Genomic DNA, 16731 nt, shown 5'->3' with positions numbered 1-16731 from the left:
ATTCTTACAGACTATGCCAGGCTCTTTTTCTCTCCAGGCCCTTGGCTCTGGCTGGTCCCCCTCCCTGAAGGCTTTTCTTCTAGCTGCCTCTCATGCAAAGCTTTCACATCACATCTTCCAGAAGGCTTCCTTTCCAGTTTGGTGCCCTTGTTCTTTACTATCTAAGTGCCTCATTACTTTTGTCCTGGCTGTTAATCACTGTCTAGACACACTGTTGAGCGTCCGACTTTGGCTCAGGTCACGATCTCGCGGTTTGTGAGTTCGTGCCCCGCGTCAGGCTCTGTGCTGACAGCTCAGAGCCTGGAGCCTGCTTCGGATCCTGTGTCTCCCCCTCTCTCTGCCCCTCCCATGCTCATGTTCTGTCTCTCTCTGTCTCTCAATAATAAGCAAATGTTAAAAAATTTAAAAAAACAAAATAAAAAAGAATACCTAGACACTCAGGCACTGCCGTGCACACACATGTACACTCCTCACTGGTTTTTCTTCTCCTCAGCTGTGCTTCTTCCTCAAGAGGTGCACATCCGGGGCTTCCCTCCTGGCCTGCTTGCCTCCGTGGATCTCACGGACTTCATTTATCATCTCTATCACACTTCACGTGTCTCCGTGGCTGCCCTGTCTCATTTCCCCTGGCCACCCCAGCCCAAACCAACACTCACCAACTCTCCCGCCTCTTTCCCTTTTTTTTAAATGTTAATTTATTCATTTTTGAGAGAGAAAGAGAGAGCACAGGGGAGGGGCAGAGAGAGAGAGAGAGAGGGAGACGGAATCCCAAGCAGGCTCCACGCAGTCAGCACAGAGCCCAGTATGGGGCTCAAACTCACAAACTGTGAGATCGTGACCTGAGCCAAACTCAGGACGCTTAACCGACTGAGCCACCCAGGTGCCCTTCTGTTCCTCTTGCCCTGTTATCTCCCTCCATCTTTTGTTCTAAATTGTGCACAGGATCAATCGAACGATGGTGTTAAATATGAGAGCGCCTGGTACTATCACCTGTATCTAAGGTACAAAGCACAGGAAAGCCAAGTTTCAAAGAGAAATTGGAATTAAAGGGCCAGCGTCACCTGTGTCTAAAAGCCTTTATAAAAGCATCTTTGTCTCCTTCGTAGTTTAAAAAATCTTTTTTCTCCATTAAGTCTGTATTTCCTTGACCAGAAAACTTAACTTTATGAATTATATCTTACTAAATGGTACTCTTTTCCAGCTGGTTTCCTTACTAGTTTATCACTGCAGATACACCATTTTAATTCTGAGTTAAGTTGGCTTTTATGAACTAGTCTGGGGACCTCATTCCCTCTTTGTAGCCAGTTTCTCTGTGTTGGGGTGGGAGGAGGCAGAAAAGGAACTTTGAGAAAAGGGTAAATTTGAGAACCATTTTGTTGTCACAGTGGTGAGTTTCTTAAGGGCTGTGTCACAAAAAGTGTGACGTCCACTGGAATGTGGAGTGAAATAAAACACTCTCTCTCGCCATGCACTTGCCAAAAAGGATCTTGAAAGAATCTAAAGACTCTTCATCTTGACTCCAGGCGAGAATTCAAGATTACTGTCTCAAACCACTGACTACAGACAGGCAGTCTAGAACCATGATTAAAAATTAGACTCCAGGGGCTCCTGGGTGGCTCAGTCGGTTAGGAGTCTGGCTCTTGACCTCGGCTCAGGTCGTGATTTCACAGTTCATGGGTTCGAGCCCCACATCGGCCTCTGTGCTGACAGTGTGGAGCCTGCTTGGGAATCTCTCTCTTTCTCTCTCTCTGCCCCTTCCCCACTCATGTTCTCTGTCTCTCTCTCTCTCTCAAAATCAATAAATAACCTTAAAAAAAAGAATTCAGACTCCAGAAGCAGGGAGACCTCGGTTTGAATCCACACTCTGCCACTTCTTAGCAGGCTCTGGTGTGACCTGAAAGTGTCACGGAGCTTCACGAGCCCTCACTTCTCCCTCCCCCGTAAAAATAAGGGCCACGGTATTAACTACTTGGTAGCGTTGTTGGGAAAATTAATGGACCTGGCTTCCCAGGTACCTAGCACTGCCATCATCATCACCATCATCATCAAAGTTGTCAGCGGGAAGGGCTCTCAGCGGAACAGGTGCATTCTAGTTTGTGAGCATTAGCGGTGTGCCAGTTACCCTTCTAGCACTGGGGTCCCATCAGTGATGAGACACAGTGCTCCCATCGCAGAATGTACTGTGTTTGGAATATTTTGCTAGCAGGTCATAAAAATTGGTTCTAATGAGTGCTGATTAAAATTGCGTCACGTTTTATTTTAAAAATTTAAAGTGTATCTTCTCCGGGCATTCTCAACACGAGGTGAACTCAATGAATGATTACACTGAATTCGTCATGGCTTCCCTCCCCGTGTAGGCCCTCCGTCTTAAATGTAGAAAAGTCCCAGTGGTATAGGTTTGAGGTTGTTATTTATCTTTGGGACTACACATTTAAGGATGGGTAAAGTGATCAGACCCCTCTTTAGAAACCCCCTAAGGAAAACCCCTTTCTGCTGCTCTGTTAATTATTTTGGCAAAATGATAACATAAGGAGGTTAAGAGCCCTCGTGCATCTTAAGGCTGGGCTAAAAGCGCTTCAAGTGTTGTTGTGCCAGATTCTTGGAAAGCCCCACTGATCATTCATCAAAAATACATTTGGCTAAATCGACAAATGTGTGTGTGTACGTGTGTGTGCGTGTGTGCATGGGGGCCTGCCTGTGTGCATGCATGTGTGTGTGTATACCTAAGGGCGGGTTTTTCCTTGGTTGGAAGTTTATTCCATTTCTATCATCCCCGATTTCTGAGAAATAGAACATGACAAGCGGTCTGTTTTCTGTGGTCTTTCAGCTCACTTGGCTTGGGCGGAAAGTGACTGAAATCACAGCCCGTGAGGGAACCATTAGTTGCTGGCGTGTGACCACGGGCTATCACCCTGGCCCAGCCAGTGTCCCTGCAAATGCAAAAGAAGTGTCTGCCTCAAAGGGCAGCCTCACAACCAGACGAGGGGCACGTCCTGTCAGCTCTGCCAGCGGTGGCTCAGTAGTTGCCCCTTTTCCTAAATCTTAATTCTCTCTGAAGGCGTTGGTAAATTCAGCCATCTCTTTCCACACTCCTGTCCTTCAGGGACCCATGACCTCTAGTTTTGTCACAATACCCCCCGCCTAGGGAACCATCTCTTTCTGTAATCTAAGCCACTTTTGGAAGCGACGTAAAAATGAGCTGCCCTGAACCTTGCAGGGCTCTTCTCTATTACCGACCCCGCATTTTAGCTTGCAGTGGCATCGTGTGGAGGGAGGAACGTGGGCTTTGCAGTCAAGTTCAGCACTGACCCTTTTACTTACTATTTAAGTGGCCTTGGACAAATGATAACCTCCCTGATCCTGAATTTCTTCATGTGCAAACATCGAGTGGATAACACCCTTCTTTCAAGGTTCTTTTGAAGATGAAATGGAGTGATGAACGTACGGCACCTGCAAAGACCGTGCAGCAGGGTGGTTAAGAACATGTGCTCTAGCGCAAATGTATTACGCACTTTGTGATCAGTTTTGTATTCTATAACCGTATATAGTTATATCAGTAGTATAGTACTAATACCTAACTCAGGTTAGGTAATACAACTACCTAACTACTACTAATACCTAGTACATAGCTCGGAATTGGTATGAGGATTAAATTGTACCAGAGAGAAACCTTCAGCACCGGGTTCAAGTGAGCACGATGGAAGGACGACGTCCTGTCACTGTAATGGTTGTTAATGCAGCGTTTACTACTTAGGTGCTCGGTAGAACGGTAGCGGCCAACAGTCCCATTGGGTAGGCAGGGATCAAAGGAGAGGGGAGAGGAGAAGGGGGGAAGATGACACAGCAGCTCCGTTTTCCAATTACACGCCGATGTACAGACTTCCGTGTTCCACTTGGCGGTTTCAGTTGTGCTTCTTCTAAACGCCCGTGCGGTTGCATCCACGTTACATGTTCATAATCAGAAACCATCTCTGAGCACTCTTGATCTCAGGGCCTGTTTGCAACTTTAAAAGGAAGCAAGAGCCCTGCCTGCCTCTTGCAGAAGGGTGGCTTTAATTAGTGATGATTGAAGAACGAGGTAAGTCGGGTTTGCTGTGTTTAAATTGGCTCAAAGCTGTTCTGCCACGAGATAATCCCCTGTGCAGGAGACCGTATCTGCTATCGCCAGCAATGTGGATGCTGCTATAATTAGGTGTGGGTAACCCACATGGACAACAGGGGCTGTTCCCGTCACAAAAATAAATGTGATCTTGATTTAGAGACACGACAGGGCATTCTCTTAGAAGTCACCTGTCTTGCTGGAAGTCTTTCAGTGGCCACATTTTATACAACGGGATTCCTTTTGGATGTTGGTAGGTTTGAAGAGTAGGGCCCAGCCATAAAGTCTAAGGTCTCCTAGAATCTGTTACTTGCGGGTTGACTTTTTTTGGATCAGCTTTTGGCATTCTGTAAGTCTGACTGACTTGATTCTGTACCTCGGTGGTTCTGAGATTTTAATGTGCATAAGAATCAATGGGGGGGGGGGTAATTAAAAACACGGTTCCTTTTCATGTGATCGCCCAGCAATGTTAGCAATGCCTCCTAAATGTTCCCCTAAACCCAGTTTAGTAATGTTCAACCTTATTTGACGGAAGTTCAAAAAAAGGGGAAGATGTTCAGAGGTGATACTAGACAGAGTCTTCATGAAGGAAGTCGGTCTTAAATGAAAATGAAAATTAATTTAGTACCCTGTATTTTATCCCCAGGATGTGTCCATGGCTTATCTAAGCAAAGTTAGGCGCTCCTTGTCTGTCTGCTAAACAGGAAAAAAGCCTTTGATGGACATTAGGCAGCTCATTGTCATGTTCTAAATCAGCATATTTAAGCTTAGCAACCAATTTAATCCACCTCTAGGCTAATACCAATCTGAGAAAACATGTAAGATTAGAAAATAGCAACCTAGGGGTGCCTGTGTGGCTCAGTTAAGCGTCTGACTCTTGATTTCAGCTCAGGTCATGAGCTCATGGTTCATGGGATCGAGCCCCGTGTCAGGCTCCACGCTGACTGTGTGGAGCCTGCTTAGGATTCTGTCTCTCCTCTCTCTGTCCCTCCCCCACTCATGCTTGCTGTCTCTCTTTATCTCTCTTTCTCTCAAATAAATAAACTTAAAAAAGAAAGAAAAGAAATTACCAATCTATAAAAATGTTTATGATTGGAAAAATTTGTATTTCTGTCTGAACTCATTTATATAATCATTTCATCGCTTTTTCTTCTTCAAGTGTCTTCCTTGTGACCATTGTCCCCGTTCCTATATCTGTTATTCATGGGTCTTTAGAATAAATAAATTTCAAGACATTCCCCCCGCAAAACAAAAACAAAAAAAGCACCACCGTGGTTTCCTGGGGCTGGTCCCCATAGGTTCTGATTCCGTGTGGCAGCTCACAGGTGAGGCCAGTGCCGCTGGGTGTGAGAACCATACTTTGAGTGACCCTGATCTACCCCCATCTCCAACACACCAGACACACACACATTCTAGATACAATGCCCCCGCTGGTTCATGTCTTGGCTACTTTGGACAGGTTGATCCCTCGGGCACAGGTGTTTGGCTCACCTCTCTTTTATCTGCCTAATTCCAGGTTGTCTATCTCAAAAGAGACCCTCTCTGGGAAGCCTCCCTCCCACCCTCTCCAGGGTGAGTTCCTAGCTGCACACCTCTCCTTTGTACCACTCCGTTCCCTGTCCTGGAATCGTTGTATTCTTGGTCGGTCTCCTCCACTAGAAGGATAGAAAGCCCCTGGCAGTACTTGACATGTAATAATTGTTTTATAAACAGTTCCTGCTGAGTGAATAATTCTGGATAGGAAAGTTAGGGTGCAATGGGCAGTGTTCATTTATTCCAAATAAAGGGAAACTAGATTTAGAGGAGGGGAAGCTCTGGGAATCTCTGAAACCATACACTTCGTTAGTGACCTCCTGATTCTGAACTTGTTTACAAATAAACAAGTGATGAGAGCCTGCCAGTATGATACTGGCAGATAATTTTAAAATAAAAAATAAATTTCATCTACTCCTTCAAAGTAAAGGTTATTTTTTAAAAAAAAATTTATCTTAGAGAGAGCACGTACAAGTGGTGGGGGCAGAGAGAGAGAGAGAGAGAGAGAGAGAGAGAATCCCAAGTGGGTTCCACGCTCAGTGTGGAGCCCGATGTGGGGCTGGATCCCACTACTCTGAGATCATGACCAGAGTTGAACACTCAATTGACTGAGCCACCCATGCGCCCCAGTAGAGGTCATTACTTAAAGATAAATTTAAAACAGCTGCCCTTTAAAAGAAACCCAGACCATGGGAAGAACACCTTGAAAATCAATGTTTGGAATGTTTCCATTATTGGGATTTTAGTACAAAGGCAGAAACTGATTCCTAAATTAGAATACTCATTCTGCCACTAACTTGCTTCAGGAACTGTGGGCAAATAAATCTACCCCTAAGAGTCACAGTTTTTCTCGGCTCCAAAACTATAGCTGACAATGCTAATTCCCTGGTTTCGACAAATGCACCTTGGCTAAATAAGAGGTCAATATCAAGGGAAGCTGGGTGGGGGCCATATGTGAATTCTTTGTACCATCCTTGCATTTTTTCTATAAATCCAAAATCATTCCAATAAATAATCTATTTTGAAACAATCGTAGTTCAGTAGCTACCACACAGATGTGTTGTTTGCTCCTTCCTCAGAGCCTCTGCACTCCTGTTCTCTCTGCCTGTGCAGTTCCTGGTGGGCCTTCACATGGCCCATCCCACACCTGGTTTACCTGTCCGTTCAAATGTCATTTTAGTGAGACCTTTTCTGATCACCAACCATATTCGTGGTTACAGTCCCCACCTCACGTTTGGAACTCCTCATTCCCCTTCATTGCTTTGTTGTCTTCTGTTGCACATATTACCATTCGTCCTATTATTTTTCATGTCTTATTTATTGTGTCGGCCCCCAGGAGATTGTAAAGTCCCTTAGGACAGGGATCGTGGCCGTTCTCCCAGCTCCAGAATCGGGCCTAATAGATCGTAAGGTTTCAGTGACTACTGAAATGAAAGGAGCCAGTCAGGGAAATGACAATCAGAGAAAGCCACCAACAGAAACAAAGGAGACAGTGGCAGCTGCACCGAACTGGCTTTGCAAATGGATGATAAGAGTCTGAAGGCTTAATTACCAATGACTAATGAGCGGCAGGTTAGGCTGTGTTTTCCCAGCACTAAGCCATATCTTTTTCATCTTTACATCTCTTCTTCTTAGCACATAATAAGAGCTAACAATTGAATGGCAAGACTTACTCCTCGACTAAAGAGGTGAGAACTTTGGGAGGTATCACAATAAACAAAGCTGGACCCTTCATTGAGAACTGGGGTTGATTCTTACAAAGGGGAATGTGTTTTCTTCCCTTTTTTTTTAATATGAAATTTATTGTCAAATTGGTTTCCATACGGCACCCAGTGCTCATCCCAACAGGTGCCCTCCTCAGTACCCATCACCCACCCTCCCTTCCCTCCCACCCCCCATCGACCCTCAGTTTGTTCTCAGTTTTTAAGTGTCTGTTATGGTTTGCCTCCCCCCTCTCTTAACTTTTTTTTTCCTTCCCCTCCTCCACAGTCTTCTGTTCAGTTTCTCAGGATCCACATAAGAGTGAAAACATATAGTATCTGTCTTTCTCTGTATGACTTCTTTCACTTAGCATCACACTCTCCAGTTCCATCCACGTTGCTACAAAAGGCCATATTTCGTTCTTTCTCATTGCCCTGTAGTACTCCATTGTGTATATAAACCACAATTTCTTTATCCGTTCATCAGTTGATGGACATTTAGGCTCTTTCCATAATTTGGCTATTGTTGAAAATGCTGCTATAAACATTGGGGTACAAGTGCCCCTATGCATCAGCACTCCTGTATCCCTTGGGCAAATTCCTAGCAGTGCTATTGCTGGGTCATAGGGTAGATCTAAAATAAGTTTGTTTCAGCACAAGTAAAACACCTCATTCATTTCCAAAGACAATGGAGTTCCATTAAGTACTGATGCTACAGTTGTCTTAAAATAGGTACCATTTTGCAGTTGTGGAAAAGGCCTCAAACCACCAACGTCACCACCACAGGTACCAGTTGTCACAAGGCATCAGCAGTTAGGGAGGAGGGGAGTAGGAAGGGCTGCTTCCTGTTAGAGCCAAGTCATTTGAGAAGGAAGCCGCAAAGCCAGGGCTTAACATAAATCACTCCCTGTTTTGTCCTCCCCGAGTTCTGCTGTTAGCTCCCTAAACCACACAGTACCGCAAAAGGGCACTGACAGCAGAGTGCCGTTGATTCACAGGGCTTGTGAGCACGGTGCTGGGTGCTTTGAAGCCACATCACTGCATGAGAGAAATTTAGCTATACTTCTCTTTCCTCTCCCTACAATTAAGGTCAAAGTGATGGCTTTGACCCTTTGTATTCTTTAATAATATTTTCACTTTGCCGCGGTTACACTGTACGATGAATTGCCGCGGGCCAGACTAATCCCTGCTCGTATTGACCAAGCAAACTCCATATACACTATTTATCTGTACCTGATGTAAGCACTCGTCATCAAATATTTATGAAAGAGCCACCGCAGTAAGAGCAACATACTAGATGTCCAGAAAATTCAAAGGAAGGTAAGATGTAGGCTGCCCCCAAGAGGTTTACCATCTAAGGGAGCCAAAGCACAGCAGTTAGAAAATGCAGCTATGTTGAATGGTACCAGTCTTCAGGAAGTTGAGTAAAGAAAACCGCCTCGACCTGACAGCGGTGACATTCGTACAGACTGCTATTCGGAGTGAAATTAGGTGAAGTGGTGTTGCAGAACAGGGCCAGGAGACCAAGTTTCAGTACCAGCTCTACAATTAAATCACGTGGACAGAGTCGCATAGGTTTCTTAAGCCTCACCTTCCTAATCTTGAAAGTGAGATTGTTTTCACCTCTTGGACGCCACGAGTACCGATCTGAAGCCTCCCGATTTCCATCTAAAACGTGCATGATCTAAGAAGTTCTGACCTAGAGAGATAGTTTAAAAGGGTCATTGTTCTCCTCTTACCCCTCTCTCTCTTTTCTTCTCTCTGTCTCTCTCTCTCTCTCTCACACACACACACACACACACACACACACAAATGTGTTTGTCTTTCTCTCTCTACAGTATTATACGGTTTATCCAAACCTGGCTGGGATCCCAGCACACCCAATTCTTCTTGTTTAGCCTTGTTAATATATTGAAACAAGCTACAAGTTCAGTACATTCCCACTTATGGCTTATCTCTATCTCTTGCTTCACTTTCCTTATTTATTGGTAATTTATTCAACTCCCTGTTCATTCCAATGAGAAAGCAAAGAAAAATGAAAGTAAAGATCTATCTTTTGCTTTTATTTTCCTAGTATTGATGTCGTGAATGTCTCTTATAAAACAGCAGGTTCAGGGAGGCTCTGATCAAATAGTCTTGCCTGAAAATAACGATAAGCAGTAAAACCTGATGACCGAGAGAGTTTTAATCCTCTGGCCCCACTCCAGCACAATTTTTTTTTTTTAATTCAAATAACAATAATATCAGAAACGGGTTTTTTAACTATGCCTGGAGTGTAGTTTCAGGAGTTCTTGGTGGGAAGGAGGCTTGCTTTTCACTCAGTGCCCTTTTCCACTATTTGCTGTGTGCTTGTGTAAGTTTCATTATAATAAAAATTAAACAGCGATACTGGCCAACATTTACTGTGCATTTACTATGTGCCAGGCCTTTTATATGCATTACCTCATTTAGTCCTCCCACCAGCTCGAACACATTTTAAGTTTCTCCATTTTATAGATGAATAAACAGGGGTTTAAAAACATATTCAAGGACATGCATCTATTGACCCAACTGATACTTTATGGGAATAAAATTATATGGTAGATGTAAAATGCTGCGAGATGTTATATTACCATACAAAGGCGAGGCAGGAGTACCCTATCAATATCGGAGCAAGTTTATTAGGTAGATGTTGGCCAGGCGTGTAACAGTAAGTCATGCTGAAATCTAGGCTGAGCTCCAGTCCTATAATCCTGAGGTTTTTACTAGTTCATTCTATAGCTTCCATTTCTCAACCGTCCCATTGAAGGATTTGAGGCTGGAGGTGTTAAGTGTGGGGGAGGTGTTGGCGACGCATGGCCTGTGACCTTGTTTACCAAAACTGGCCTCCCTTAATCCCTGTCCATCAGATCCAACGTGGTGTTATTTCTGGTCTCTTTCCTTCTCACACCTACAGAAATGAGTGTGGGCCGTTAGGGGAAACAAAGCACATGGTGGAACATTCTCAAATTTCCAGGTGGAACATTCTCAAATTTCCATGTGCATCAGCTGGGTGAGCTGAGCCAGCTCTCAGAATTTTGAGGTCTAAGAATCTCAAAACGAATTCAGCAAGGGCCTGGCTCTTTGCAACAGATCTTCTCTTTTCAAATCCCTGGTATATGTAAACACCATATAGAAGAGCGACAGCAATTATGGTAGCCAGAGATGTAAGTGTAACGCACGCTTTCTGTGCCTTTCAGATTGTATTTTCATTTTGTTCACTTTTCACGTTGAGCCGAGAAAAAAATTGGGGGGAGGGAAGTGGGGGGGCCACATTTGTGTGTCCTATATATAGCAGACATGATTTCCAGTGGCCAGGTGTGATAATTCACACACTAGCACGAACCTCAGAACCACTCTTATGTTTCATTTTGTGGTGTTCTCCCAGTCCTGACATTAGTTTTAGCCATAAAATGATGATAATCCTCCCTGGGAAGCTTCTGTCTTGGGAACAGATTGGCTTTTTGGGATGTAGTTTATTTCCAATCACTGTTTCTTCCACAAACAGTTATTAAGGACTTATTATGTGCTGGATATTCTTCGAGGTTTTGGAGACGGTGCTAAGAACAAACACAGTAGGCTCATCCCTATTTACAGTTTCATCAAGGGAGGCGGCAATAACAAAATAAACAAGTAAATTATATAGTGTGTGAGAAGGTGATGAGTCCTATGAGAAAATCAAGCCAGGGGTTCTGGGGGGGTGGGAATTGCAAGTTAAATAGAACTCTTAAGGAAGGCTTCACTGGAAAGGTGACATTTGTGCAAAGATTTGATAGAGATGAAGGAATGAACTGTGTGGACACCTGGAGGACAGCTGTTCCAAGCTGAGGGAATGGTACATGCAAAGGCCCTGAGGCAGGAGGGTGCCAGACATGATGGGAAGGAGCAGGGAGGCATGGTTGGAGCAGAAAGAGCGAGAAGGACTGGAGTAGTAGCTGATGTGCTCAGAAAAGTAACAGGGGACAGATCCCGAAGGGCTTTGAACACTGTTGTAATAACTTTGGCTTTTACTCTATGAGATGAGGACCCACTCCAAGGTTGTTGGTTTTTTGTTTTTTAAATGTTTATTTTTGTTTGAGAGCACAAGCTGGGGAGGGACAGAGTGAGGCAGAGAGAGAGGGAGACAGAGGATCCAAAGCAGGCTCTGTGCCAACAACAGACGACAGACAGCCTGATGTGGGGCTCGAACTCATGAACCTCAAGATCATGACCTGAGCCAAAGTCAGATGCTTAACCAACTTAGCCATGCAGGCGCCCCGCCACTCTGAGGTTTTAAACAGAGGAGTGATCACTATCTGATTTCAGTTTCTTGTAGAAATAATATTGATTGTGAGACAGGTTCCCAGAATGAGGGGTGCTAATCAGACTCTGGGAAGCTGAGGTCAGAGCTCGGGATCCAGGAAGTAGGAATCTGATTCATAGCTCAGTTGGGTGACTTTGTACACGTCAGTCAACAGCTCTGAGGGAGAAATTTTCCCCAGCAGAAAAATAAGCAATACCTGGTCCCTGGCCTTATTTTGAGGACCCTCAAGTACGAATGGAACACAGAAGCATTTTGTAGATTGTAAAACACTATATGCTGGTCAGGAGGGGTGGAGAGAGGAACAGTGGTGTCATTATTATTTCCGGGGAAACTGAGTCCAGGACTTAAGTGAAATGCCCGAATGCAACATTCCCTTTGCCATTACTTCTTATTAAGTAACCATAGGAATGGGTCCCCCTCCTTCTCTAGCACTGGAGGTCAAGGAGAGGGACAAGGACCCAGCTGGTCTCAGTGGAAGGTGCCAGCTGGGTTCCCAGGTGAGCAGGTGAGCAGTTCCCAGGTGGTAACTTCCAGGGGTTTGTGGACTGAGGCTTCCACGGCTGGTGGGTGCAAGCATCCTGTCTCCCCTCGTGAGGGCCCTGGAGGCCTCCCCTGCTCAGGCTGTCGGGCCGCTGTCGGCTAGCCCCAGACGGCCAACTTCTCCAAATAACCACAGCCTTCTCCTCCTCCCACCAGGCATTCCTCCTACGGAAGGCTTCTGGATGATCACGACTACGGATCCTGGGGAAACTACAACAACCCTCTGTACGACGACTCCTAACGAAGGAACATGGCTGGGATGAGAAATAACTGTTCTTTATTTATAAGTGCTTTCCCAGTAGAATTAATACAAGTACCTGATGCGCATCGCGCGACAATCTTAAGCCCTGTTTTGTTGGTTTGGTTGTTTTGTTTTCCTCCCTCTCCTCTGGCTGCTGTAACTTCCCCTTTCTGGTACAAAAAGAATCTTTGTTTTAAGGTGAGTGGAGGCTTATCTGCAGCCAAAATGGGCCAGCCTGGAGCCGGAGCCACAGGCCAGACCACCGTGGTGGAGGCTTCTGGACCCACCACAGGATCCACTGGAAGAGGGACTGAGGGCCAGGGATTGAGTTGTTTTGTGTCGGGGGTGGGGGGGGGGGGTTACTTTGGGAGGGACTTCTTGTTTGTGGCATTTCTTATACTTTTATTTAGGAAATTCTATTAAATCTCAGTGAGGGGCAAGGAAATGAGTACTGGGAGGATTTCGCCCTGCAAGTGAGGAAGCAGGGGCTGCTCGGATTCCTTTTTAATCTGTTTTTACCTAGTTGTATCTGACAGGATGCCTGCTTGGCTCTACAAGCTGGATCCCGGCTTCTTCACTGCCTCATTAATGGAAGAGGAAACTAGAAGGTGACCTGGAGGAGGCCAGCAAGCCGAAGGACAGTAGCATGTTGCTGTCAGAGCTCAGCGTGCCCTCTTATCTGTTCTCCCCTCCAGGCCACCCATCTCTGCTAAGGATGCTCATTCTAGTCGGCTGCGGCTGGGATCGCGGCCCCCAGGCTCTCCGTGGGAGAGGGCTGTGACATGAGTTTAGTTATCGGAGAGAAAGGGGGAGCGTGTGTGCGAGTGAGCGTGCGGTGGGGCAGTGGGGGAGGCTGGGAGGGCAGGCTGGGAGCAGACAAGCACTGAGTGCCGCGTTAAGGAAACTAGGAATCGGCCCTCAATAACTGAGTCATCCACTGCTTGGAGGGGCGTCTGGAATCCTTGCTTTATACCCATGAAACAGCTGGTCCACTGCCTTCCGGTCTGTTGGTTAATGGCTGTAAACTTTTTTTTTTTTTTTAAGGGTAAAGGCATTAGTCTATATGCAGTTGTTCAGGGAGGCAATTCCATAGGAAACAGACACCATGAGTAATCCGTGCATTCTTCCCATACACTTACCTCACTAATTCTGCCCTTTAATTAATGAGCACTCTTAGGTATACAGTCTTAAGACCCTACAACTTGAATTTTGAGAAGGAACCGATCATGTTTGCATATACCCATTTATTGCAGGGGTTCTCAACCGGCAGACAATTTTGCGTCCCCCAGGAAACATTTAAAAATGTCTTGTGACATTTTTTTGAGTGTCACAACTTGGTGTTCCTAGTAGGTAGGGGCCACAGATCCACTAAACAACCTACAGGGCACGGGCTAGCCCACTGCAACAAAGAATCATCTGGCCCCAAATGTCAATATTATGGAGAAACCATGAGTTACTGAAATGCCCATCATTAACAAAACAGGACACTGCCAGAGTAGTAGTATTTTTTCTTTTTAATTAAATGAAACAATTTGTTAAATTGTTATCTAAAAAGTAGTTTGTTGGCTTATGGATTGTTTTGGCATGCGTGGCTGGCTGTGTATTTCTGTGTGTTCCCTAGATAGCTTTATTTCATGGCTCAAACTCTATCCTCCCGTAACACCTGATGTTAGCAAATGGCATCTCATGTCCTGATTGGAGTGGGAAACTTCCATGGTTTGGGAAACATAAATTGGGCCCTGTTTCAGAATGTGTTCTGTTGTCCCACAGTGTTTTAAAGAACTTGAAATGGGAGCAGTTTTTCTTTCTAAACTCGGACCTGCTGCCATGGCTCTGTTTGGTTTCCAGAAACTTGACCCTCAGGTCAACCTGTCACTCGCTGTGGTCCAGCAAGTACTGACATGAAAACCATTGTTGCCACGCTATTCACAGTTGCCAGGAGGGTTCCACTTTCCACAGCTTGCCATCCCACACTCTGCAAAGAAATTATTCTTCTTATTAACAATTTAATGTTTATTTCATTTTTGAGAGAGAGAGAGAGAGAGACAGAGCGTGAGCATGTGAAGGGCAGAGACACAGAACTCGAAGCAGGATCCAGGCTCTGAGCTGTCAGCACAGAGCCCGATGCGGGGCTCGAACTCACGAACCGTGAGATCATGACCTGAGCCGAAGTTGGATGCTCAACCAACTGAGCCACACAGACGCCCCTGCGAAGAAATTATTCTTAAATTCCTTCCATATCAAAGGAGAATGAGCAACCCCCAGAGGTATTTTACAATAGGACTAGGTAATGAGAAGTAGAGTGCCAAGAATTCTGGTATCTCTGATTTAAAAAAAAAAAAAAGTGGACATTCTCAGAAAAATGGCCAGGGATGACCAGTGGTGCCCCCTCTGGCCGTGATGGGCCTGAATAGTTGTCTCTCTTCCCTACTCTTATGCCCTTTATAAAGCCTAGAGGCTCTCAGTTTAGCAAAGGACAATTCAGTAAAAACAGGATATCCCTTTTATTTTCTCCCTCCACAAACATTTTGACAAACTGTCCATGAAACACCTTCAAAGCGGTGCTCTTCTGGATAAATACTGGGTCAGTCATTATGCTGGGTCAGAGGGACCAACCTCTTCCCAGGAAAAGCTGACCAGTTATGAACCACAGACTCAGTAACATCTGTCCTAACCAAAGTCTTCTGTTGTTCAAGAGCGATTGGTGGGTTTGTTGCTCCTGTTACTTTCCAAATCCTTATGGCAAAGGGAGAGATCTGGACCTCAGGAAGATCTGTTCAGCAAGGTGACAGCTTCCCATAAAAACTCGAACACTCCGTGTTATGTCAGTATAAACTACCATAGGTTGAACCTTATTTTGCCAAGTGCATTTTTTTTCTGAGTTGGCCAAAGAATTTGAACAACTGTATTCAACATAGGTTGCTTAACATACACACACACACACACACACCCCTGAAATACATGCTGATAATTGATGCCTAGACATCAGAGAGTCTGTTCAGGTCTACCCAAGGCAAATAGCTTCAGCGGATCTAAAGCAACCACATTCCTTCCAGGAATAGGACTAGGTCAATAAAGCGATAGAATGTCAGAGCAGGAGGGAGGCAAGCAGCCTCTTCGAAACCACAGATTGCAAATGATGAACAGTGGGATCCAACTTTGTCTTCTTTTCTCCTGGCCCCAGTGAAGTCTCTTGCCCTCCCTGGATGTCTGTCTTCATTTCTTAAATGAGGGTGTTGCTTTTACATTGACCTCACCCCACACTACCTCACAAACGTGTTGTGAGGATTAATGAAACGATGTCTAGTGTTTTCAGTTTCTGGAGAAAAGATATTTATGGACATTTAAAGTATTATGCAGATATATATAAGGGATCTCAGTTTCAGTTTCTTGTTTGTTGTGATACTGGTGTGTTATTTTCACTTACATCTATCAAGCGACAGCTGTTATCGTAGCCACATCAGGCAGCTGTCACAGCTATGAGCTACCCCCCGTGCTGCTGACTGACTGCAGGGTTAGCTGTGCCCAGGACCAGAATGGTTTCTGTCTCCAAATGAAAAGATGTCCCAGGACATAGGTCTCCCGGACTACTGAGTTAGGATCCAGGAGGTTAGGGTAACACAGTACAGATACCTGAGCACTAACAGCGGTAGACCTCTGGCCTTCACCACCCCGAAGTTGTTCTGGGTTCTTTACGGAGTTGATTCTGGTTTGAAGTCATCTGTTTGCCCTTCGTCTTGCTTGCAAGGGTGCATGGTTCAAACCCTCACGGGTGGGAAATGAATTTTGCAACTGGGCCGTGTTGATTTGCACGTTGATTCACTGATTCACCTTCTTTGCCTTTAACCTCCTGTTGGCAAATGAATGTACCATTTCAACTTTGATTTTAAAGCATTAGTTGATACTGGTAATAGTGCTAACCAGAAGACCCATGCCAGCTTGCTTTCTTGGGGTGAGTTAGCCAACATCACTTAAAAGATGGAAAGATGTGCAACTTCTTTGATATTTGATGTCATTGTACCTACATTTGTTGTAAGACATATTGCATACTAATTATATCAATTAAAGTTGTTAAAAGCCTGCATCTGACAGTAGTGATTCACATTTTGATATGTTTTGTTATTCAAGCCATTGAGTCGCTCTGCTCATGTTAAGTAGCCTTGACTTGTTCTTAAAGAAAATCTACCCCACATCAATAAATAGCATTTTCTGCACGGCAGGAAGGCTTCTCTGATCTTGAAACAGAATTGAAGAGTGTCAGAAACGAAACTTTCTAAGGAGTGATTTTGCTCTTAAC

The 16731-nt window shown here is 44.9% G+C and overlaps 1 protein-coding gene across 2 annotated transcripts in view; it reads left to right on the top strand.

The window, feature by feature from the left end:
* Positions 1–16518, top strand: part of PARM1 (prostate androgen-regulated mucin-like protein 1) — a 110674-nt gene extending 94156 nt beyond the window's left edge. For both annotated transcript variants that reach the window (XM_053217251.1, XM_027058355.2), the window contains one exon: positions 12350–16518. In XM_053217251.1, the coding sequence (XP_053073226.1) occupies positions 12350–12456 (107 nt within the window). In that variant the 3' untranslated portion in view covers positions 12457–16518. The remainder of the gene's footprint in view (positions 1–12349) is intronic.
* The last annotated feature ends 213 nt before the right edge of the window (positions 16519–16731 follow it).

This window comes from Acinonyx jubatus, chromosome B1 (genome assembly GCF_027475565.1).
Source record: "Acinonyx jubatus isolate Ajub_Pintada_27869175 chromosome B1, VMU_Ajub_asm_v1.0, whole genome shotgun sequence".
NCBI classification, from domain to species: Eukaryota; Metazoa; Chordata; class Mammalia; order Carnivora; family Felidae; genus Acinonyx; species Acinonyx jubatus.
The sequence above is the reverse complement of the archived record's forward strand: the minus strand, read 5'-3'. Positions and strand labels throughout refer to the sequence as shown.